Below are 26,048 nucleotides of genomic sequence, written 5' to 3'. Positions count from 1 at the left end.
AGGGGTGTAGATGTAGAGGACGGGAGATGGAGGTGTCCATGTATAAAGGATATAAAGGGGTGTAGAGTGTAGAGGACGGTGATGGTGGTGTCCATGTATAAAGGATATAATGGGGTGTAGATGTAAGAGGACGGTGATGGTGGTGTCCATGTATAAAGGATATAAAGGGGTGTAGATGTAGAGGACGGTGATGGTGGTGTCCATGTATAAAGGATATAAAGGGGTGTAAGATGTAGAGGACGGGGATGGAGGTGTCCATGTATAAAGGATATAAAGGGGTGTAGACGTAGAGGACGGTGATGGTGGTGTCCATGTATAAAGGATATAAAGGGGTGTAGATGTAGAGGACGGTGATGGTGGTGTCCATGTATAAAGGATATAAAGGGGTGTAGATGTAGAGGACGGGGATGGAGGTGTCCATGTATAAAGGATATAAAGGGGTGTAGATGTAGAGGACGGTGATGGTGGTGTCCATGTATAAAGGATATAAAGGGGTGTAGATGTAGAGGACGGGGATGGAGGTGTCCATGTATAAAGGATATAAAGGGGTGTAGATGTAGAGGACGGTGATGGAGGTGTCCATGTATAAAGGATATAAAGGGGTGTAAGATGTAGAGGACGGGTGATGGAGTGGTGTCCATGTATAAAGGATATAAAGGGGTGTAGATGTAGAGGACGGTGATGGTGGTGTCCATGTATAAAGGATATAAAGGGGTGTAGATGTAGAGGACGGGGATGGAGGTGTCCATGTATAAAGGATATAAAGGGGTGTAGATGTAGAGGACGGTGATGGTGGTGTCCATGTATAAAGGATATAAAGGGGTGTAGATGTAGAGGACGGTGATGGTGGTGTCCATGTATAAAGGATATAAAGGGGTGTAGATGTAGAGGACGGTGATGGTGGTGTCCATGTATAAAGGATATAAAGGGGTGTAGATGTAGAGGACGGGGATGGAGGTGTCCATGTATAAAGGATATAAAGGGGTGTAGAGTAGAGGGACGGTGATGGTGGTGTGTCCATGTATAAAGGATATAAAGGGGTGTAGATGTAGAGGACGGGGATGGAGGTGTCCATGTATAAAGGATATAAAGGGGTGTAGATGTAGAGGACGGTGATGGTGGTGTCCATGTATAAAGGATATAAAGGGGTGTAGATGTAGAGGACGGGGATGGAGGTGTCCATGTATAAAGGATATTAAAGGGGTGTAGACGTAGAGGACGGTGATGGTGGTGTCCATGTATAAAGGATATAAAGGGGTGTAGACGTAGAGGACGGTGATGGTGGTGTCCATGTATAAAGGATATAAAGGGGTGGTAGATGTAGAGGACGGTGATGGTGGTGTTCATGTATAAAGGATATAAAGGGGTGTAGATGTAGAGGACGGTGATGGTGGCGTCCATGTATAAAGGATATAAAGGGGTGTAGATGTAGAGGACGGTGATGGTGGCGTCCATGTATAAAGGATATAAAGGGGTGTAGATGTAGAGGACGGGGATGGAGGTGTCCATGTATAAAGGATATAAAGGGGTGTAGACGTAGAGGACGGTGATGGTGGTGTCCATGTATAAAGGATATAAAGGGGTGTAGACGTAGAGGACGGTGATGGAGGTGTCCATGTATAAAGGATATAAAGGGGTGTAGGTGTAGAGGACGGTGATGGTGGTGTCCATGTATAAAGGATATAATGGGGTGTAGATGTAGAGGACGGTGATGGTGGTGTCCATGTATAAAGGATATAAAGGGGTGTAGATGTAGAGGACGGTGATGGTGGTGTCCATGTATAAAGGATATAATGGGGTGTAGATGTAGAGGACGGTGATGGTGGTGTCCATGTATAAAGGATATAAAGGGGTGTAGATGTAGAGGACGGTGATGGTGGTGTCCATGTATAAAGGATATAAAGGGGTGTAATGTAGAGGACGGGGATGGAGGTGTCCATGTATAAAGGATATAAAGGGGTGTAGACGTAGAGGACGGTGATGGTGGTGTCCATGTATAAAGGATATAAAGGGGGTGTAGACGTAGAGGGACCAGTGATGGTGGTGTCCATGTATAAAGGATATAAAGGGGTGTAGATGTAGAGGACGGGGGATGGAGGTGTCCATGTATAAAGGATATAAAGGTGTGTAGATGTACGAGAGGACGGTGATGGAGGTGTCCATGTATAAAGGATATAAAGGGGTGTAGATGTAGAGGACGGTGATGGAGGTGTCCATGTATAAAGGATATAAAGGGGTGTAGATGTAGAGGACGGTGATGGTGGTGTCCATGTATAAAGGATATAAAGGGGTGTAGGTGTAGAGGACGGTGATGGTGGTGTCCATGTATAAAGGATATAAAGGGGGTGTAGAGATGTAGAGGACGGTGATGGAGAGGTGTCCATGTATAAAGGATATAAAGGGGTGTAGATGTAGAGGGCGGTGATGGTGGTGTCCATGTATAAAGGATATAAAGGGGTGTAGATGTAGAGGACGGTGATGGTGGTGTCCATGTATAAAGGATATAAAGGGGTGTAGATGTAGAGGACGGTGATGGAGGTGTCCATGTATAAAGGATATAAAGGGGTGTAGATGTAGAGGGCGGTGATGGTGGTGTCCATGTATAAAAGGATATAAAGGGGTGTAGATGTAGAGGACGGTGATGGTGGTGTCCATGTATAAAGGATATAAAGGGGGTGTAGATGTAGAGGACGGTGATGGAGGAGTGTCCATGTATAAAGGATATAAAGGTGTGTAGATGTAGAGGACGGTGATGGAGGTGTCCATGTATAAAGGATATAAAGGGGGTGTATATGTAGAGGACGGTGATGGAGGTGTCCATGTATAAAGGATATAAAGGGGTGTAGATGTAGAGGACAGTGATGGTGGTGTCCATGTATAAAGGATATAAAGGGGTGTAGATGTAGAGGACGGTGATGGAAGGTGTTCATGTATATAAGAATATAAAGGGGTGTAGATGTAGGGCGTAGATGTCTGCGGGTGGGAAGCCGGATGTGGGTATGTGTCCTGGTCACACTAGCACTAGCACCGCCTCTGGTCGGTCGGGGGCGCCTGTTTTGGGGGGAGGGGGAGCTGGGGGGAATAGTGTGATCCTCCCACTCGTTATGTCCCCCTGGTGAAAACTCCTCACTGTCAGGTGAAAAGAAGTGGCTGGCGAACTCCACATGTATCGGAGGAGGCAATGTGGTAGTCTGCAGCCCTCCCCGATTGACAGAGGGGGTGGAGCAGCGACCAGGACGGCTCAGAAGAGTGGGGTAATTGACTGGGTACAATTAGGGAGAAAAAGGGGGGGGGGACCAAAACATCTTGTTCCAGCATCTCACAAGTCTTCCTAGACAGTTTAGTTGACTAATGCCAACATATTTTCTAGCTATAACGCACTGGACCCCACGTGTGTCACCTGGGTCATTGATGCCCCCATACGATGTAGACCAGTGGGGACTAACTATGTGCCATGGAGAGCCATGTGTATGCAGGTTTTCATTCCAGCCGGACTCCACACCAGGTGATTTCACCGATACATTCTTACTCTTTGGTTGAAGGGTTGCTAATCAGTGAAATCACCTTGTGCGGAGTCCGGCTGGAATGAAAACCTGCATACACATGGCTCTCCGTGGCACATGGTTAGCCACCCCTGAAGTAGGCAATCCAGAGGGGTTGAAGGTCATGTGGTTTACATTTTCTCCCTCACTTTGACCGTGGGAGTTGGTCTCCTTTTCGCTAGTCATGATAATCAGGTCAAGCAGTTTTACCATCCCAGGGGAAACCCCAACGTGTTTTCAGCTCAAAATAATGTAATTAAAGACGTACTACCCCTTTAAGAGGCGGGGCCACTGAGCAAATGGTGCAGGTGTTGTGTCATCAGTGACAACTTCATAATGGCTAGATAGTCACTGTTTCCATCCCAGGGGAAATCCCAACATGTTTTCAGCTCAAAAACTTTGTAATTAAAGACGTACTACCCCTTTAAGAGGCGGAGCCACTGAACAAATGGTGCAGGTGTTGTGTCATCAGTGACAACTTCATAATGGCTAGATAGTCACTGTTTCCATCCCAGGGGAAATCCCAACATGTTTTCAGCTCAAAATAATGTAATTAAAGACGTACTACCCCTTTAAGAGGCGGAGCCACTGAGCAAATGGTGCAGGTGTTGTGTCATCAGTGACAACTTCATAATGGCTAGATAGTCACTGTTTCCATCCCAGGGGAAATCCCAACATGTTTTCAGCTCAAAAAAAATGTAATTAAAGACGTACTACCCCTTTAAGAGGCGGGGCCACTGAGCAAATGGTGCAGGTGTTGTGTCATCAGTGACAACTTCATAATGGCTAGATAGTCACTGTTTCCATCCGAAGGGGAAATCCCAACATGTTTTCAGCTCAAAAACTTTGTAATTAAAGACGTACTACCCCTTTAAGAGGCGGAGCCACTGAGCAAACGGTGCAGGTGTTGTGTCATCAGTGACAACTTCATAATGGCTAGATAGTCACTGTTTCCATCCCAGGGGAAATCCCAACATGTTTTCAGCTCAAAATAATTGTAATTAAAGACGTACTACCCCTTTAAGAGGCGGGGCCACTGAGCAAATGGTGCAGGTGTTGTGTCATCAGTGACAACTTCATAATGGCTAGATAGTCACTGTTTCCATCCCAGGGGAAATCCCAACATGTTTTCAGCTCAAAAAAATTGTAATTAAAGACGTACTACCCCTTTAAGAGGCGGGGCCACTGAGCAAATGGTGCAGGTGTTGTGTCATCAGTGACAACTTCATAATGGCTAGATAGTCACTGTTTCCATCCGAAGGGGAAATCCCAACATGTTTTCAGCTCAAAAACTTTGTAATTAAAGACGTACTACCCCTTTAAGAGGCGGAGCCACTGAGCAAATGGTGCAGGTGTTGTGTCATCAGTGACAACTTCATAATGGCTAGATAGTCACTGTTTCCATCCCAGGGGAAATACCAACATGTTTTCAGCTCAAAATAATTGTAATTAAAGACGTACTACCCCTTTAAGAGGCGGGGCCACTGAGCAAATGGTGCAGGTGTTGTGTCATCAGTGACAACTTCATAATGGCTAGATAGTCGCTGTTTGTGCCATCACATTAGGGTGTTCTGGCTTTTCCTGTGTATGTGTGAGGACCCGAACCAAAAGCCAGTAAGGCTGAAAACAACCCTGGCTACGTCGTCCTCGTTCAGCTGTGTGCTGTGTCATCAAACAGCCAAACAGATGGGAGCAGTGATGTAGACCTGAACACAGTCTCACAGCTTAGATCCACAGCTCCCAAACTAAGAGGATTCCCAAACGTGGGACTTAGAGGGAGGCTGTAGAAAAACCTTCAGTCTTTTCACCCCCCTACACACTCTCTCTCACTCTCTCTCAATTCGATTCAGTTCAATTCAATAGGGCTTTATTGGCATGACCATATGCTGTTACACAGTACTGCCGAAGCACAAGGTGGTACAAAGCAGTACAGTCCAGTTTATAACATGCAAACAATAATGGAAAAACAAAGTTGCTGCATCGTTAAAAACAAACAACCAACTAACCAACCAACCAATTAAACAATATTCAGTAGTGCGACGTTAATTGAACTTGAAGGACAAAGAAGAGAAGAACAAAAATAGAGAGAAAAGGAAGAAACGTGTGTGTGTGTGTGTGTGTGTGTGTGTGTGTGTGTGTGTGTGTGTGTGTGTCGGTGTGTGGACGGGGTGCTCACTCACTCTCCCTCAGATTGTGACATGCAACAATATATTTAGCTGCTGTGTTGCAGCTTGTCTTCTCCTCTCCCCGTAAGATGGCTAGTTTGTCCTCCCCTCTCCCAGTAGGATGGCTGGTTTGTCCTCCCCTCTCCCAGTAGGATGGCTAGTTTGTCCTCCCCTCTCCCAGTAGGATGGCTAGTTTGTCCTCCCCTCTCCCAGTAGGATGGCTGGTTTGTCCTCCCCTCTCCCAGTAGGATGGCTAGTTTGTCCTCCCCTCTCCCAGTAGGATGACTGGTTTGTCCTCCCCTCTTCCAGTAGGATGGCTAGTTTGTCCTCCCCTCTCCCAGTAGGATGGCTAGTTTGTCTTCTCCTCTCCCAGTAAGATTGCTAGTTTGTCCTCCCCTCTCCCAGTAGGATGGCTAGTTTGTCCTCCCCTCTCCCAGTAGGATGGCTAGTTTGTCCTCCCCTCTCCCCGTAAGATGGTTAGTTTGTCCTCCCCTCTCCCAGTAGGATGGCTAGTTTGTCCTCCCCTCTCCCAGTAGGATGGCTAGTTTGTCCTCCCCTCTCCCAGTAGGATGGCTAGTTTGTCCTCCCCTCTCCCAGTAGGATGGCTAGTTTGTCCTCCCCTCTCCCAGTAGGATGGCTAGTTTGTCCTCCCCTCCCCCAGTAGGATGGCTAGTTTGTCCTCCCCTCTCCCAGTAGGATGGCTAGTTTGTCCTCCCCTCTCCCAGTAGGATGGCTGGTTTGTCCTCCCCTCTCCCAGTAGGATGGCTAGTTTGTCCTCCCCTCTCCCAGTAGGATGGCTAGTTTGTCTTCTCCTCTCCCAGTAAGATTGCTAGTTTGTCCTCCCCTCTCCCAGTAGGATGGCTGGTTTGTCCTCCCCTCTCCCAGTAGGATGGCTAGTTTGTCCTCCCCTCTCCCAGTAGGATTGCTAGTTTGTCCTCCCCTCCCCCAGTAGGATGGCTAGTTTGTCCTCCCCTCTCCCAGTAGGATGGCTAGTTTGTCCTCCCCTCTCCCAGTAGGATGGCTAGTTTGTCCTCCCCTCTTCCAGTAGGATGGCTAGTTTGTCCTCCCCTCTCCCAGTAGGATGGCTAGTTTGTCTTCTCCTCTCCCAGTAAGATTGCTAGTTTGTCCTCCCCTCTCCCAGTAGGATGGCTGGTTTGTCCTCCCCTCTCCCAGTAGGATGGCTAGTTTGTCCTCCCCTCTCCCAGTAGGATTGCTAGTTTGTCCTCCCCTCTCCCAGTAGGATGGCTAGTTTGTCCTCCCCTCCCCCAGTAGGATGGCTAGTTTGTCCTCCCCTCTCCCAGTAGGATGGCTAGTTTGTCCTCCCCTCTCCCAGTAGGATGGCTAGTTTGTCCTCCCCTCTCCCAGTAGGATGGCTAGTTTGTCTTCCCCTCTCCCAGTAAGATTGCTAGTTTGTCCTCCCCTCTCCCAGTAGGATGGCTAGTTTGTCCTCCCCTCTCCCAGTAGGATGGCTAGTTTGTCTTCCCCTCTCCCAGTAAGATTGCTAGTTTGTCCTCCCCTCTCCCAGTAGGATGGCTGGTTTGTTGACATCAGGGAGGCTTCTGAAGATTGGGTGGATCTGTTCAATTTTTGGGTAGTAATGGTTTCTAATTTGGTTCTACTGAGGACAGGTGATGATGAAGTGCAGCTGTCTCCACCTCTCCCATGTCGCAGTGTGAGCACAGCCTCTCTTCTGCCAGCAGCCATGTTTGTCCGTTTCGGCCTTTTTCTACGGCCAGGCCGTGCTCACTGAGTCTGTACTTTGTCAAGGTGGTTCTCAGTTTGGTATCTGTCACTGTGTGCAGATATTCTGCCACAGTCTACTGTCTTTGTAGGGCCAGATAGCATTGCATTTTATGTTGGTTTTTAGTTTGTGTGTCCCAATAAGTAATATAATTTAGTTTTTGTTGAGTTATAATTTGATGGATTCTGATGTTCTGGTCCTGAGGCTGTGAAGTGTCAGTGTTTGTTAGTGAGCTGAGCGTCAGGACCAGTTCAGTGAGGGGACTGGTTTTGCTCAACTCTTGGTATTGCAAGGCTTTGTAATGGTATGAGTGGGGGTCACAGTTTTTCAAATGTTGCCAGAATTTGGTTGCCCTTTTCTCTATGGATATTGGCCTAATTCTGCCCTGCATGCATTGTTTGTTGTTTTCCTCTGGACAAGTAAGAAGTTCTTACAGAACCCCGCATGCAGGGTCTCAATTGGATGTTTGTCCCAGTTGCTAAAGTCTTGATTTGTAATTGGACCCCACGCTTCACTGCCATAAAGGGCAATGGGTTTGATTACTGATTGGAGTATTTTCAGCCAGATTCTGATCGGAATGTCTACAAAACTTTGTTGTTCTATGGCATAGAAAGCCCTGCATGCTTCTTCTTTCAGTTCGTTCATGGCCAGGTTAAAATTTCCAGTGTTGCTGATTTTTAGGCCTAAATAACACTGGTCAACGCAATTTTTCTTGCAAGGGGTTTTTCAACGGATTCTAGCTAACTTTTGGGTGCTGAATCCAAATCTGGCATTAGTTTTTGCCTATCACATCAGGTTTTTGAACTATGAAAAATCATTAATTTTGAGAAAACAGCAATTTTACACTCGAAGTTAAAAAAACACTGTTGCATTAGAAGATCGATAGATGCAAAAATGATTACAATGAATAGATAAACACTCAGCCTAGCATGAAATTACTTAGGAAATTAATAGGGGTAATTTTTATCCCCACCAAGATTGCCAGACTAGATGGTCAACTTTTGTAAAATCCTGAATAAGGAGATATAGATAGCACAAAAACTTGATATGATAGAGCAAATCTGAGCTCAGATTTGGATTCAGCAGCCCAAAATTAGCCAAAAACAGTTTCCAAAGTCCATGCAAGAAAAAAAAACTATATTTTTGTAGACCAGTGTAATTATAGTTCTGGAAATGTTCAATGTGGTTTCCTCCTAATGTGAATGTATATTTCATCCCCTGAGATCTGGGTCTTTTTTGAAAAATCATGATTTTGGTCTTTTTCATGTTTACTGCCAGGGCCCAGGTCTGGCAGTACTGCTCCAGCAGGTCCAGGTTCTGCTGTAAGCCCTGTGCAGTAGGAGACAGCAGAACCAGGTCGTCTGCATAGAGCAGGAATTGTATCTCTGAGTCGTGTTGAGTGAGGCCGGGTGCTGCTGATTGGTCTAGAGTTTTTGCCAATTCGTTGATGTAAATGTTGAACAAAGTTGGACTCAAGCAGCATCCCTGTCTCACTCCACGCTCCTGAGAGAGGAAATTTGTTCTTTTATCACCAATTTTAATGCCACACTTATTTTCTGTGTACATTGATTTAATGACGTCATAGGTTTTACCCCTACACCACTTTTTCTCTCACTCACTCACTCACTCACTCACTCACTCACTCACTCACTCACGCACTCTCTCGTTCTCTCTCTCTCTCTCTGTCTCTCTGTCTCTCTCTCTCACTCACTCAATTTCAGTTCAGTTCAATTTAATTCAATTCAATAATGCTTTATTGGCATGACTGCATTCATTACAATGTTGCCAAAGCAGGTGATGGTGAAATAGGTTAATAAGGTATTAAATTTGTTTAATTAATTGCTTAATTAAAATAAATGGAAAAGGAATAGGTAGAACTGGTAGAAATATATAATAGTATTTGAACGGTAATTGGAACAGTAATTGACAGTGTTTCAGTCACTCACTGACCCTTAGGCCATGACATGCTGACAAATTATGTGCCGCAAGGTGTGCCCTTTGGCTCTCTCCTAAAATAAGTGGCCATTGCTCTTTCTCATCCAGGAGTAGAAAATTTGGAATCTGGTTTTCAAATTTCTCCTGGTATTTTTCTCTTATGTTCTGGAATTTCTCACAATTTAGCAGGAAGTGCATCTCTCTCTTGACCTCACCTGTTGTATAGTGACCACATATTCTTTGCTCTTTTGGTAGCCAAGATTTTTTGTGTGTCTGCCCTTTTCAGTGGCTAGACTGTGGTCACTAAGCCTGTACTTGGTAAGGATGTGTCTCTGCTTACCATCTCTGACAGTGGACAGATAGTCGTACAATTTGTATTCTCTTTTTAGGACCCGATAACATTCTAATTTGTGTTGTAATTTAGTTTCTATGTCCCATTGTTCGATGATTTGGTTTACCCTAATCTGTGGTTGGTTAGCAGTGCTCATCTGAAACTCATCTATGTTAGTGGTTACGGGGTTAGTTAGTTTCAGAACCAGCTGACTGACGGGACTCTTTTGGGGGCTTAGCTCTTGGATTTGGAACGCATTAAATCGCAATGTTCCATTGGGACTTGATTTAAGGTGCATCTGGAATTTAAGTGATCTTTTTTGAATATTTATTATAGGGAAACGGCCTAATTCAGCCCTGCATGCATTTGTTGGTGTTTTTCTTTGTATGTTTAGCCATTTTTGACAGAATTCTGCATGCAGGGCTTTTATCTGGTGTTTGTACTGTCTAGTGTAGTCTTGCTGACTGAGTGGACCCCATACTTCACTTCCATATACTGCAATGGGCAGGATGATACGGTCAAAGATTTTGGACCAGATTTTAATTGGGATGTCGCTCTCGCTCTCGCTCTCGCTCTCGCTCTCGCTCTCACTCTCACACACACACATATAGCGTGACAGAGGGGTTTGCACGAAGTGTTACCAAACGATGCATAAGTGTGTGAGATGTAAACCAGATTGGGACGATGCCCACATTAGAGTGCATTATATTCCCCGCCGTTCTGTTTTCACACTCATGAAAGATTAAGCCTTTGTAAATATTACATATATTGTCAAATTTCATTAACGTAGTAACTGCTGTTGAATAATTGAGCATGCTTGACGCCTGGTTATCATTGTGTGCAGCACCGGCGCAGCCAACGGGCAGCGATGCTTTGTCTGATACTGATGCCAGTAGAGGCAGATTTACAGATACGTCAAATGTGTGTGGGGGGGAAACAAGTTGGAGACTCCAACATGTGAATGCTTCTTTTGTCAGTAGGCCCAAAATTAAGACTAGAAGTTGAGTTAAAACTGTTGAAATAAGTAATGGGAAACAATACATGTCCCATACGTATCTTGATACAACATACATGGCATGTCTTGTTGAAAGTCTAAGTCTAAGTAAGGGCATACGAGATAGATAGATAGATAGATAGATAGATAGATAGATAGATAGATAGATAGATAGATAGATAGATAGATAGATAGATAGACAGACAGACAGATGAGACTGTCCTCCACCAAAAAACGACCCCATAGGTCGTTTGTACAAGCAGCTTATTACGACCTATAGTTACGTTTTAAAGTTAATCGACCTCTAGCGGTCGTGTAAATAACAACAATCTGGTGTCTCGGGCACCTCGTCATCATATGACCTTTGACCTTCGTTACCGATCAAAATGCGATGAACCAAGAGATGGGGGAGTGCAAGAAGTATTTATACTCTTGTAAACTGTTAGTTTCTTCACAAATCTTCCCAAGCTGTGTTTGCTTACTTTGACACCTTCACTTCGCATGAACAATAATATAATAGAGTCCCAATGTCCTCAAACGAGGACTTCATAATTAGCAGCGTTGCAGGGTAGGAACAAACGGCGTATGTGGTCGTATGGGTTGGAGGACTTGTTAGATAGATAGATAGATAGATAGATAGATAGATAGATAGATAGATAGATAGATAGATAGTTAAATAGATAGATAGTTAAATAGATAGATCGGTGGACGGACAGACGGACCTGTCTGCAGCTAGACACTAGAAGTCACCCTGAATGGGGATGACAAGGTGACAACAACAGTCTCTGAAAGTCACATCAGTTATATAGGAAAGTGGACAGCTGCTTAGCATTTTGGAATGAAACCCCGTTTGTGTCTCTTTGCTCTGATGATGAATATGATGACGATGCTCTTAAGGCTTGGTCTCCATCCGATGGCCTTGTGTCTGTGGTTTGATCTGTAGCCAGCGGGATGGGATGGGATGAGATGAGATGAGATGAGATGAGATGAGATGAGATGAGATTGGCTTTGCTGTATGTTCAAAACCTCATGCAACCAAACCAAGGGCCTACATCAGGGGTGTCAAACTCCAGGCCTAGAGGGCCGCAGTGTCTGCAGGTATTTGTTGCAACCATGCACTAAACCACCTGATCCAGGAGGTGAGCTAATTACTTAAATCAGGTGGTGTAGTGCAGTGGTTCTCAACCTTTTTGGGGTCCTGGACCCCCTGCGTATTTTTGATCTACCCTGAGGACCCCTCCACCTGATCTTGGGGGAGGGGGGTTGCAATTTGATAGAAACAGTAGAAACTCCATTTTAAATTGCATTATAGCATTTATTCACTCTTTGGGGCAAAAATAAGAGCTTTCAGTTGTAACTTAGATATAGTTAACAAAACAGAATTCTTATGCAGTAACTTTCAGATATATGTAACAAAACAGAATATGTATTCAGTAACTTTCAGATATATGTAACAAAACAGAATATGTATTCAGTAACTTTCAGATATATGTAACAACACAGAATTCTTATGCAGTAACTTCCAGATATATGTAACAAAACAGAACATGTATTCAGTAACTTTCAGATATATGTAACAAAACAGAATATGTATTCAGTAACTTTCAGATATATGTAACAAAACAGAATATGTATTCAGTAACTTTCAGATATATGTAACAAAACAGAATATGTATTCAGTAACTTTCAGATATATGTAACAAAACAGAATATGTATTCAGTAACTTTCAGATATATGTAACAAAACAGAATATGTATTCAGTAACTTTCAGATATATGTAACAAAACAGAATATGTATTCAGTAACTTTTAACAATGCCAACGGGAGCGAGATCTCTTATTAAAATACAATAAATTACACTTGTGAAACAGATGTAATTAGAGAAAAAAGTCCTGTCACCCTTTATAGTTTAGGTAGATAAAGGTCTCAGTCACATCTGAGTAAAATAATCCTATTTCTATAAATGTCATAGGATCTTTTTTTTAAAGATATTTTATTTTCACGGACCCCTTGCAATTACACCACGGACCACTAGGGGTCCGCGGACCCCCGGTTGAGAAACACTGGTGCAGTGCACGGTTGCGACAAATACCTGCAGACACTGCGGCCCTCGAGGCCTGGAGCTTGACACCCCTGGCCTACGTGGAGGGCAGGTAGCAAGGAAGCCATCTGAAGTACTTCAGAGTACTAATCTGAGTCCGTTTGTTTGCCTTTCACCAGTCGTTAAAACTCACCAAACACGGGTGTCCGGGTGGCGTGGCGGTCTATTCTGTTGCCTACCAACACGGGGATCGCCGGTTCGAATCCCCGTGTTACCTCCGGCTTGGTTGCGCGGCCCTACAGGCACAATAATTGGCCGTGTCTGCGGGCGGGAAGCCGGATGTGGGTGTGTGTGTCCTGGTCGCTGCACTAGCGCCTCCTCTGGTCGGTCCCTGTTTGAGGGGGAACTGAGGGGGGAATAGCGTGATCCTCCCTCATGCTACATCCCCCTGGCGAAACTCCTCACTGTCAGGTGAAAAGAAGGCGGCTGGTGAGTCCACATGGATCGGAGGAGGTGTGTGGTAGTCTGCAGCCCTCCCTGGTCAAACCACTTATCCTGCTCTCAGGGTCGCGGGGATGCTGGAGCCGATCCCAGCAGTCATTGGGCGGCAGGTGGGGCGACACCCTGGACAGGCCGCCGGGCCGTCACAGGGCCGAAGTCAAATCGCCGGATGCAGTTCTGACTGGATCCCAGGTGGAGATATGTTGGAGTAAATGCTGTGACGTTTCTAAAGCAGCTCAGTTTCAGCTCGTCTTCTGGGTTTACTGAGTTGAGGCGGATTTGAACGTCGGTTAACGCCGAGCTCGCGTTCGCAAGCGTGGCGTGGTGTTCGGCGAAACGGTCGAAGCGAACTGTAAATCCCAGCAGCTGATGGAGAAGGCGCTGCACCGCAGCAGCGGATGGTCGGCGGTACCTTCATCTGGGCAGAGTGATTAAAGCTGATGAAGAGGGTAATTGCCCACCTGACAGTAAAGTCAGCCAGCAGAACTGCAGAACAGCCTCTCCTGTCAGACGGCGGCGGCGGCGGCCCGAGATACGGCAGCATCTCTCTTTTCCTTTTTTTCTCCTTTTTTTTTTAATGAAAACTTCTTTCTAAATGACCAAGTTGGAGGAGTGGAACCAGAGATATTCTTTCTCCTTGGTTTTGGAGGTCCATTAATTTGCAAGGGGAGTGGGCGAAACCTCTGGGGACGAGCCTGCGGTGTGTTTGCACGGGCCGCCGTGTGCACGACTGTGTGCGTGTGTGTTTGTTTCTCTGTGTGTGTGTGTTTGTGTGTGTGTGTGTTTGTGTGAGGTATTGTGTGTGTGTGTGTGTGTGCACGTCGGTGAAGCTCGGCTGAGGACGCCGGAGCCAATCACCAGGAGAGAATTTAGCGGCTCTCTGCTTCCTGCTCCAGTGGGCAGATAAGATTATAGCATTTAGATGCAGGAGCAGTCTTCTCTTCTCTCCTCCCACCAACCAGAACCACTGTGGGGAACTAAAACTCCAGTCACAACAAGAATAGCCAGCAAAAAACCCTTATCCCGGACCCATCAACTTATTGATTAAATTATTGATTACATTATTGTAGTATTTGAAAAAAAAACAAATCAACTAGCTGCTCATAGTTGACCCAGGTCTCCACTGAACACGTGACAAAGGTGGGCATTCACACGGATGTATACCACAAGGTGGCGCTAAACCCGTCGCCCATCCGAAAAGGGTCTCTCTCATGGTGTTGTTGCAGAGCTCTGGGAACTTGACGTAACACTTGACACCCGAAACAGATATCAAGTGTCCATTTTCTGGCGTGGCGATCTACTCGGTTGCTTACCAACACGGAAATCGCCGGTTCGAATCCCCGTGTTGCATCTGGCCTGGTCGGGCGTCCCTACAGACACAATTGGAGTACGGCCGAGTCACCTGACCTACATGTCTTTGGACTGCGGGAGGAAACCGGAGCCCCCGGAGGAAACCCCACCCAGACACGGGGAGAACATGCAAACTCCACACAGAGGACGACCCGGGATGACCCTCCCCCCCCCCAAAGGTTGGACTACCCCGGGGCTCGAACCCAGGACCTTCTTGCTGTGAGGCCACCGCGCTAACCCCTGCGCCACCGCGCCGCCCACCTCAACGCCAAATAAGGTCACATCCAGTTGTTAATTCGTAGACCAGAGCGACATTCAACCTGACAAATCAAAGCCCTTGTCAGATGCCAGACTCCAGGGGCGACACACCGTCACCATGCGACTCCCAACTACAGTTGAAAACTGCTGCAGGCTACAACCTGAAATGATCCACCTCCTTGATATAGTCTTAATTCCATCAGCCGTGGGCCGGGCCATAATCTTATTATCTGTGGTTAAGGAGGAGGTGTGTGTGTGTGTGGGGGGTGGGGGTGGGGGGGGGGTGTTGGCAGCGATGGGGATCTCCACAGGGGCAGATTACCTCTGAATTATCTACTCAGAATAGGACATTATCACCTATCACAAACCAGGGGTGTCAATTGATCCAATCAGACCGCCGTCCGATTGGATTATGGAGAAGCCGTGATGGAGGCGCTGCGGTCGAAGGCCGCGTGACGATGGAGCTCGCTCGCCGCACCGCCCCGCTTCACCGTGTCGTGGCTGGCCGCATTAAGGACATGCACGAGGCAAGGAGAAAGGAGGGTTGTCCTTTGTACAGTGGGCGTTTTTGGGGCTCTCGGGGGGTCTGTGAAGGCCAGTTTTGGGTGTCGTTTAAAGTTGTCAGCGGTGGTGTGTCTTCGTCTGTTAACGGCGTGGTGCGCTTTCTCGGTTCGTTATCTGTGGGATACACGTGACAGCCTTTTCAGGTCAACGTGTTGTTTCGCCTGTGGTTTCTTTATTAGGAGTGGTTGAATTTTATCTGCTGGATGTGAATCACACATTCGGCTGGTGTGTTCTTTAATACTTGTTCACATGGAGAACGTTCCTATTTCCTGGTAGTTATCAGATGGACTGGCAGGTATGAGATGGACTGGTAGTTATGAGGTGGACTGGCAGGTATGAGATGGACTGGTAGTTATGAGGTGGACTGGCAGGTATGAGGTGGACTGGTAGTTATGAGGTGGACTAGCAGGTATGAGGTGGACTGGTAGTTATGAGGTGGACTGGTAGTTATGAGATGGACTGGGAGTTATGAGATGGACTGGTAGTTATGAGATGGACTGGGAGTTATGAGATGGACTGGCAGGTATGAGGTGGACTGGCAGGTATGAGGTGGACTGGCAGGTATGAGATGGACTGGTAGTTATGAGATGGACTGGTAGTTATGAGGTGGACTGGCAGGTATGAGGTGGACTGGCAGGTATGAGGTGGACTGGTAGTTATGAGGTGGACTGGCAGGTATGAGGTGGACTGGTAGTTATGAGGTGGACTGGTAGTTATGAGATGGACTGGCAGGTATGAGGTGGACTGGTAGGTATGAGATGGACTGGTAGGTATGAGGTGGACTTGCAGGTATGAGGTGGACTGGCAGGTATGAGATGGACTGGTAGTTATGAGGTGGACTGGCAGGTATGAGGTGGACTGGCAGGTATGAGATGGACTGGCAGGTATGAGGTGGACTGGTAGTTATGAGGTGGACTGGCAGGTATGAGGTGGACTGGTAGTTATGACGTGGACTGGCAGGTATGAGGTGGACTGGTAGTTATGAGGTGGACTGGTAGTTATGAGGTGGACTGGCAGGTATGAGGTGGACTGGTAGTTATGAGGTGGACTGGCAGGTATGAGGTGGACTGGTAGTTATGAGGTGGACTGGTAGTTATGAGGTGGACTGGCAGGTATGAGGTGGACTGGTAGTTATGAGATGGACTGGTAGTTATGAGATGGACTGGTAGTTATGAGATGGACTGGTAGTTATGAGATGGACTGGTAGTTATGAGGTGGACTGGCAGGTATGAGGTGGACTGGCAGGTATGAGGTGGACTGGTAGTTATGAGGTGGACTGGCAGGTATGAGGTGGACTGGTAGTTATGAGGTGGACTGGTAGTTATGAGATGGACTGGCAGGTATGAGGTGGACTGGTAGGTATGAGATGGACTGGTAGGTATGAGGTGGACTTGCAGGTATGAGGTGGACTGGCAGGTATGAGATGGACTGGTAGTTATGAGGTGGACTGGCAGGTATGAGGTGGACTGGCAGGTATGAGATGGACTGGCAGGTATGAGGTGGACTGGTAGTTATGAGGTGGACTGGCAGGTATGAGGTGGACTGGTAGTTATGACGTGGACTGGCAGGTATGAGGTGGACTGGTAGTTATGAGGTGGACTGGTAGTTATGAGGTGGACTGGCAGGTATGAGATGGACAGGCAGTTATGAGGTGGACTGGTAGTTATGAGGTGGACTGGCAGGTATGAGGTGGACTGGTAGTTATGAGGTGGACTGGCAGGTATGAGGTGGACTGGTAGTTATGAGGTGGACTGGCAGGTATGAGGTGGACTGGTAGTTATGAGATGGACTGGCAGGTATGAGATGGACTGGTAGTTATGAGATGGACTGGTAGTTATGAGATGGACTGGTAGTTATGAGGTGGACTGGTAGTTATGAGATGGACTGGCAGGTATGAGTTGGACTGGTAGTTATGAGGTGGAGTGGTAGTTATGAGGTGGACTGGTAGTTATGAGATGGACTGGTAGTTATGAGGTGGAGTGGTAGTTATGAGGTGGACTGGTAGTTATGAGGTGGAGTGGTAGTTATGAGATGGACTGGCAGGTATGAGGTGGACTGGTAGTTATGAGGTGGACTGGCAGGTATGAGGTGGACTGGTAGTTATGAGGTGGACTGGCAGGTATGAGGTGGACTGGTAGTTATGAGGTGGACTGGCAGGTATGAGGTGGACTGGTAGTTATGAGGTGGACTGGCAGGTATGAGGTGGACTGGTAGTTATGAGGTGGACTGGCAGGTATGAGGTGGACTGGCAGGTATGAGGTGGAGTGGTAGTTATGAGGTGGACTGGTAGTTATGAGGTGGACTGGTAGTTATGAGGTGGACTGGCAGGTATGAGGTGGACTGGCAGGTATGAGGTGGACTGGTAGTTATGAGGTGGACTGGCAGGTATGAGGTGGACTGGTAGTTATGAGGTGGACTGGCAGGTATGAGGTGGACTGGCAGGTATGAGGTGGACTGGTAGTTATGAGGTGGACTGGTAGTTATGAGGTGGACTGGCAGGTATGAGGTGGACTGGCCACTTCGGAGCGTTGTTATTGAATGACGTTGAAAACAGTGTAACACACCTCTTACATGCACACTGACACACATGCATATGTGCAGTACACCCACCCAAAAGATCACACACAAAACCTCCCTCTCTCCCTCTCTCCCTCTCTCCCTCTCTCCCTCTCTCTGTCTCTCACTCACTCGCTCCCTCTCTCGCTCTGTCTCTCGCTGCTCCTCAGTCACTCACTCTGTCTGTCTGTCTTTCTGTCTCTCTCGCTTACTCGTTCGCTCTCTCTCTCACTCACTCTCTCACTCTCTCTGTCTGTCTGTCTCTCTCTTTCTCTCTCTGTCTCTCTCGCTCACTCACTCTCTCTGTCTGTCTGTCTCTCTCTCTCTCTCTCTGTGTCTCTCACTTACTCGTTCGCTCACTCGCTCTCTCTCTTGCTCTTTCGCTCTGTCTCTCTCGCTCACTCACTCTCTCTGTCTGTCTGTCTCTCTCTGTCTCTCGCTGCTCACTCACTCTCTCTGTCTGTCTGTCTCTCTCTTTCTCTCTGTCTCTCACTGCTCACTCACTCACTCACTGTCTGTCTGTCTCTCTCTCTCTCTGTGTCTCTCGCTTACTCGTTTGTTCACTCGCTCTCTCTCTCGCTCTTTCGCTCTGTCTCTCTCACTCACTCACTCACTCTCTCTGTCTGTCTGTCTCTCTCTCTGTCTCTCGCTGCTCACTCACTCACTCACTCACTCACTCTCTCACTCACTCTCTCTCTCTGTCTCTCGCTGCTCACTCACTCACTCACTCACTCACTCACTCACTCACTCACTCACTCTCTCTGTCTCTCGCTGCTCACTCATTCACTCTCTTGTCTGTCTGTCTGTCTGTCTTGCCTTCTCTGTCTCTCTCGCTCGCTCGCTTGCTTGCTCACTCACTCTTTTTCTCTCTCTGCCTCTCTTGCTTGCTCTCTCTCTCTCTCTCTCTCTCTCTCTCTCTCTCTCTCTCTCTCTCTCTCTCTCTCTCTCTCGTGACTAATAATGATGAGAGGAAAACTGTTAATCCAGACCTGCTCCTCTCGGAATACCTTCCTGTGGGTGATTAAAAAGCCTTCTGTGTCAGGGAAATAAACATCCCCCGCCATCTACCCCTGTGATTACAACTGCCATTTTGAGTTTTTGTAATCGTTTCTCTCTCTCCCCCTCCCTTTTCCTCCTCTCTCCTATTGATTTATCTGGCCTGTCCTCTCACTTCTCATGTAGGGTTATGTACCTTACTATCTCCTGCCTCTGCATGCCGCCATCCATTTCCCTTCTCTTTCATCCATTAGCAGTGTCTGGGCACCTTCCTATTCCAACCCCTGATTGCATCGTGGCTTTTCTCAGCCTGTTGAGGTGGTCTGCCTCAAACCGACTTGATTCCTGTTTAGCTGAGCAAGACGGACTACATATACATGAATGAGAGGGAGGACAGAGGAATGGTGAGGATGCAAGGAGTAGGCGTGACGAAGGCGTATGAGTTTAAATACTCGGGGTCAACTGTCCAACGTAATGGGGAGTGCAGAAGAGAGGTGAAGAAGAGGGTGCAGGCAGGGTGGAGTGGGTGGAGAAGAGTGTCAGGAGGGATTTGTGACAGAAAGGTACCAGCAAGAATTAAAAGGAAGGTTTACAAGATGGTAGTGAGACCAGCTATGTTGTATGGTTTGGAGACAGTGGCACTGATGAAAAGACAGGAGGTGGAGCTGGAGGTGGCAAAGTTGAAGATGCTAAGATTTGCATTGGGAGTGATGAAGAAGGACAGGATTAGGAACGAGTATATTAGAGGGACCGCTCAGATTGGACGGTTTGGAGACAAAGCAAGAGAGGCGAGACTGAGATGGCTTGGACATGTGTGGAGGAGAGATGCTGGGTATGTTGGGAGAAGGATGCTGAATATGGAGCTGCCAGGGAAGAGGAGAAGAGGAAGGCCAAAGAGGAGGTTTATGGATGTGGTGAGGTAGGACATGCAGGTGGCTGGTGTGACAGAGGAAGATGCAGAGGACAGGAAGAGATGGAAACAGATGATCCGCTGTGGCGACCCGTAAAGGGAGCAGCCAAAAGTAGTAGTAGGAGTAGTAGTAGTAGGAGTAGGAGTAGGAGTAGTAGTAGTAGTAGTAGATATTGCATTGTAATGCTTTTTGTAGTAGTAGTAGTTAGAAGAAGTTGCGTTTTGAATAGAAGTCGTATTTTTAGAAGGGACATTATTTTCATTACATCCATTTTTGGCAATATTGTATTACCATGGATGTATGATTTTATCAGTGTGCGTTTCCAAACAAGGGTGTGTTTAAATATTTGATACGTTCACTAATCGCCCTGCCGGCCTCATTTTGTCCAAGGCTTGCAGCTACAGTGAAGATTGTTGGAGATACTGCTAACGGCTTCGGTGTTTGACCACTTAAAAATGCACGAACCCATTTGGAATGAAACAGGGTCATGATGGAATACAAATCATGGTGTTAGAAGCAGCCGCATTCAGCCCATTTTATGTTTCGAAGAACAAATATTCAGAATGCAAATACTTTATAAATTTTGAGGAGAATACTTGAAGAACACTTTCCTCCTAATCAGTATTGGCATCTCAGGTGGGACGATGTGTTCAGGTTTCACTAGCCGGCAAGTTGGATTTCATGCCGACATGAAAACGCCCTGCCTGATATTGTGTAGGTCCCCCGCGTGCTGCAGAAACAGCTCTGACCCGTCGAGGCATGGACTCCACAAGACCTCTGAAGGTGTCCGCTGGTATCTGGCACCAAGACGGTGGCAGCAGACCCTTTAAGTCCTGTAAGTTGCGAGGTGGGGCCTCCATGGATGGGACTTGTTCTTCCAGCACATCCCACGGATGCAATAATCGAGGGTGCTCGATCAAAGGTGTACTGCGGATATAAATCTTAAATAAAATACTACGGAAGAAATTCTCCAAATTTATTTGGCGACCCAAATAAAATCCTGTGACCCACCTGGGGGTTGCGACCCAGTCTCTGGGAATAACTGCTTTAAGTCCTGTAAGTTGCAAGGTGGGGCCTCTCAGGATCGGACTTGTTTTTCCGACACGTCCCACAGATGCTCGATCAGACTGAGATCTGGGGAAGTTGGAGACCAAGGCGACACCTTGAACTCTTTCGTCATGTTCCTCGAACCATTCCTGAACAGTTTTTGCAGTGTGGCACAGTGCATTATCCTGCTGAAACAGGCCACCGCCATCAGGGAGTACCGTTGCCATGAAGGGGTGTACCTGGTCTGCAACAGTGTATAGGTAGGTGGTACCTGTCAGAGTAACATCCACATGAATGGCAGGACCCAAGGATTTCCCAGAAGAACATTGCCCAGAGCATCACACTGCATCTGTCGGCTCGCTTTCTCCCCATAGTGCATCCTGGTGCCATCACTTCCCCAGGTAAACAACAAACATACACCCGGCTGTCCACATGATGTAAAAGAAAACGCGATTCATCAGACCAGGCCACCTTCTTCCACTGCTCCATGGTCCCAGTTCTGACACTCGCATGCCCAGTGTCATGGGTACCCCAACCGGTGTGCAGCTACACAGCCCCATACACAGCAAGCTGTGATGCACTTGTGTTCTGACACCTGTCTGTCATAGCCAGCGTTGACATTTTCAGCAATTCGAGCTACAGCAGCTCTTCAGTGGGATCAGACTAGACGGGCTAGCCGTTGCTCCCCATGTGCATCAATGAGCCTCGAGCACCCATGACTCTGTTGCCGGTTCACCGGTTGTCCTTCCTTGGACCACTTTAGTGGGTACTGACCACTGCATAACCAGGAACACTCCACAAGACCTGCCGTTTTGGAGATGCTCTGACCCAGTCGTCTAGCCATCACAACTTGGCCCTTGTCAAAGTCGCTCAGATCCTTAGGCTTGCCCATTTTTCCTGCTTCCAACACGTCATCTTCAAGAACTGACTGTTCTCTTGCTACCTAATATACCGCACCCCTTGACAGGGGCCATTGTAACGAGATAATCAGTGTTATTCACTTACCTGTCAGTGGTTTTAATGTGTTGGCTTACCCATCAAAATATCTCTTCACAAAAACCAGTTTTCAAATAATACTCCCTCAAATATTTCAGACCTCTTTTTGGGAGAAATATTAGGGTACAGATTCTCAGTATCATTAATCCATCCATTATCCGAACCACTTATCCTGCTCTCAGGGTCGCAGGGAAGTGAAACAAAATTGTGAAATTGTGTATCACAATACCACTGCAATACAATGAATGATAATATAAATACCATCTGTACGTATGTCTATATATTGTCCAGCCCTACCGTTTACCCTCCGTTCAACGCTGGCCAGTTTTCTGAAAGAACATTTAACAGCTACACAGTTTCCATCAAAAGATCAACTTGACCTGGCAGCGTGGATCAATTCCGGTCCCTTCCGGCGGCCCCACCTCTTCCATGTTGTAGACTGGTGCGAAAAAAACAGCTTGTCTGACATTAACGGGCCTTAATTGAGAACACGGTGTGCTTATACTAACTAGCCATTCTATACCTCCTGTCTTTTTACCCATGTAAAGAGGAAAACAGTGTGTGTGTGTGTGGGGGGGGGGTTCTGTGGAAATGTCAGTGGTAGTGCTGAGTAGCCCATAGGAGCGGTGTTGCAGAACTGACAGAAATAGAAACAAAGGTCAATGTGGCATCAAATTGACATCAAATTGCTGAACGCGGGAACTGTAATGAGCTAACCTTTCACGGGGGCACGCATATCTTCTGCGCTGTGGTTTTGAGTAAAATTATGTAAGGAATTATGGATGGAATATTAATGTTTGGGAGATTTGTTTAAAACCGACCAAGGGCTTTTTGTAAGTGGAAGTGGGGGGGGGGCTAGTAAATGGCTGGACTGTGTATGGTCAGTGTTCAAAACACTGGTCAGATGGTTACAGGGATAGTCGGTGGTAGTGTCTATAATGTGAGTTTCCGGATATTAAACGATCCTCTGCAATTTCCTGTAGTGGTCGCAGCAATATTTGTTGTTGAGGTGTGCTGAATTAGCATACCGCATCACACGGTTAAGCTACGGTCGAGTAAAAAAAAAGAGGTTGTAGGTGCAGTTGCAAGAGCAACAATTGGAAGTCTACCTGTTCTAAGTCTCTGATAACTCCCCCTCCTCTTTCATCTGTTCCTCTCTGCGGATGTCTCTCGTTTCTCGAAGAACGGATTGAGGCCGCCGGTGGCACCATCAATTGCGCATCACTTGCGACCGCTATCTGCCCCGTCTCGAGGTCCAAGATATTGCGCGAATATTGAGCGAACACAGCCATGAAGTTTTGCAGCTGAGTGCCATTTGCCCTTGTTTTGGGGCCTGATCTCAGGTATCCACGTGGCAAAGTACAAATTGCGCCTTTGCGCCAAGAACACAGCAGGCAGGTTCAGCGTCGTCCTTGACGCCATCCAGTGTAGCAGGAGCGGTTTGAACCTGGCAACTTGTAACTGTAATGCTTTCGGTCTCAGTTAAATCAAAAAGTGATATCCTCCTTCGAGATATCCGCTCACGAGCTCGCCTGGCGTGACGGGGCCTCCGCCCGGCTACAGCCACTGCTGCCACGATCACCGGGGAGTCTGGGTATCGGCGACCACCACCTCTCCGACGACGCTAATCATGTGGAGGGAGCGCTGCCGTTTCTGCACCGAGGCCCATTTGCACAGAAAGGGGCCGATTTTGCAGCAAGTGTGCGCACGTTACCTCGTGTAAATACGTGCAAATAGCGCCGGAGCGCCGTCAGGGGTGCCTTTCACCCTTCGAGGGTGCTTTTGAAATTACACAGCTTCTTTTGCTCTCGTTTGTGCAGGTGTAGCGGCCGCAAAAAAGCCGCACAATCCTTGTTGTGAACTCGCCGGTGAGTGTTTTGTCAGAGGGGCTGTTGTATGGGGGGCCTTTAACTGCACTCTCCCTCGTGCCTCTCAGCACTCGGGCAACCAATTGTGTCACTTCGGCGACTCTGTTGGTCACCTGATCCAGCGGCCCAATCCGGTCAAACATGCTCACTCAGTCAGTCAGTTCAATATGGTCACTCGCTCAGGGACATGCGCGTTTGCAGGGCCGGTCCAGCCAACGAGGAGGCCAGCGGCGTGTAAATCCGAGGCGCCATGCGGTTTCCACGTGTCCTGAGTTGTGGTTACGTCATGTTTCCTGTCATAATTGCTGACCTGTGTGTGCATGCTCAGTACGTTCGCACACCTGCAGAAAAGCAATGGCCTTTGAAAGCTTCCTGATCTGGACTCCCAATCCTGTGGGCCTCTGTGACAAGTGGGGCATCAAAAAGTAGGCAGGGATCACATCTGGCAGCCAGATAGCCGTTCTCGGATACCTCTGCTAATCATTATTTATACTGTGTGTGTGTGTGTGTGTGTATATATATATATGTATACAAACACACATATAAACAAACCGCTTATCCTGCTCTCAGGGTCGCGGGGATGCTGGAGCCTATCCCAGCACCCACTGGTCAGCAGGAGGGGAGACACCCTAGACAGGCCAACAAGGCCATCACAGGGCCCATACACACACACACACACACACACATTTCCCCCCCCGGCCTTCCTCTGAGCAAAAGCGCTATAATGCTAGCAGACAGCTCAGCAGGGATGTACATGTACAGAAAAACAAAATGGTTCACCGGTGAAGGTTGCTGTATGGTGTTGCTATTTTATCAGGCAGCCGTTGCAGTCAGTTTCCATCAAACTGCTGCCAGCTCCTCTGCCACGTGCAGTCCCTCTGATCGGGTCTCCGTCCAGCCTGGCCCAGTCCGTCGGTGGTTTGCATCCTGCCGGACGTACCGATGTCCCCGCTCTGGTGTAGACAGAAGTGATCCAGAAAACCCAACTTTTCGCTGCGTCTTGTCACAGTGATGAATCGTCTACCGCACCACAGCGATCTTGAGATCCTGCTCAGCCCGCTGAGTTATAAGAGGCTGCTGCTGCTGCTGGTGTTATCGCCACTGGGTACTGCTGTTTATTTATTTACCCCCCCCCCCAATTACTCCACCCTTCCGAGCTGTCCCGCTCGCTGCTCCACCGCCTCTGCCGATCTGGGGAGGGCTGCAGAGTTTCGCCGGGGGGACGTAGCATGTGGGAGGATCACGCTACCCCCCCTCCTCCTCCCCCAAACAGGCGCCTCGACCGACCAGAGGAGGCGCTAGTGCAGCGACCAGGACACACACCCACCCACATCCAGCTCGCCACCCGCAGACACGGCCAATTGTGCCTGGATTCGAACTGGCGATCCCCGTGTGTATTTTTTAACACGTTATATGTTGTGGGTGATCCGATGGTATAAATAATGGATGCCGGTAAACATTCATCTCATGTGAAAAGCACGATTTCAATGGCAAACATGGTGAGTTGTGTGCAAACGCCATGTGTGGCACCCCAGCTATTACACAACTCAGGCACCCTCAACACTGTTACATCACGGCACACAAGTATTATGATGGTAATTGGGCCAAATCGTGCCATTATTGCTGCAGGTTAAGTATGATTTCTTCCTTCTTTGTGACACCACCGGGGCCCCCCGTGTTGCTGCTGCGAGTCCAGCCATGCATTATTATGACGTGTGTTGTCAATAAGAACATATACAGAGGAGATGGCCAGCCACAACATGGACTCCATACTGGTCTTTCCAAACGGTTCTACTGAGTCACTGTGCATTGTGGGTAGTCAAGATGGAGGGTCGTGTATGGAAATGAGCTCCCATTAGCTCCTCTTCACATTTGGGCTGATCTCTCTCTCGCTCGCTCGCTCTCTCTCTCTCTCTCTCTCTCTCTCTCTCTCTCTCTCTCTCTCTCTCTCAATTCAATTCAATATGTGCTTTATTGGCATGACATAATTTGTGTACATATTACCAAAGCATGTAAAACAACAACAACACAGTACAACAATGATTATAATAACAACAACAACAATGATTATAATAACAACAACAATGATTATATTAATAACAACAACAACAATGATTATAATAATAACAACAACAACAATGATTATAATAACAACAACAACAATGATTATAATAATAACAACAATGATTATATTAATAACAACAACAACAATGATTATAATAATAACAACAACAACAATGATTATAATAAT

At 47.3% G+C, this 26,048-nt stretch overlaps 1 protein-coding gene across 2 annotated transcripts in view; it reads left to right on the top strand.

Moving 5' to 3' along the window:
• slc12a5a (solute carrier family 12 member 5a) overlaps window positions 1–26,048 on the top strand; it is a 310,680-nt gene that overhangs the window by 92,400 nt on the left and 192,232 nt on the right. The window contains exon 2 of one of the 2 annotated variants that reach the window (XM_056272751.1): window positions 25,622–25,628. The exons of the other annotated variant lie outside the window; for it this stretch is intronic. Within the exon in view, the coding sequence (XP_056128726.1) occupies window positions 25,622–25,628 (7 nt within the window). The remainder of the gene's footprint in view (window positions 1–25,621; window positions 25,629–26,048) is intronic. 2 annotated transcript variants of the gene reach the window in all.

This window comes from Lampris incognitus, chromosome 2, assembly GCF_029633865.1.
Source record: "Lampris incognitus isolate fLamInc1 chromosome 2, fLamInc1.hap2, whole genome shotgun sequence".
NCBI lineage: Eukaryota > Metazoa > Chordata > Actinopteri > Lampriformes > Lampridae > Lampris > Lampris incognitus.
This window is presented reverse-complemented; position numbering and strand designations above follow the sequence as displayed.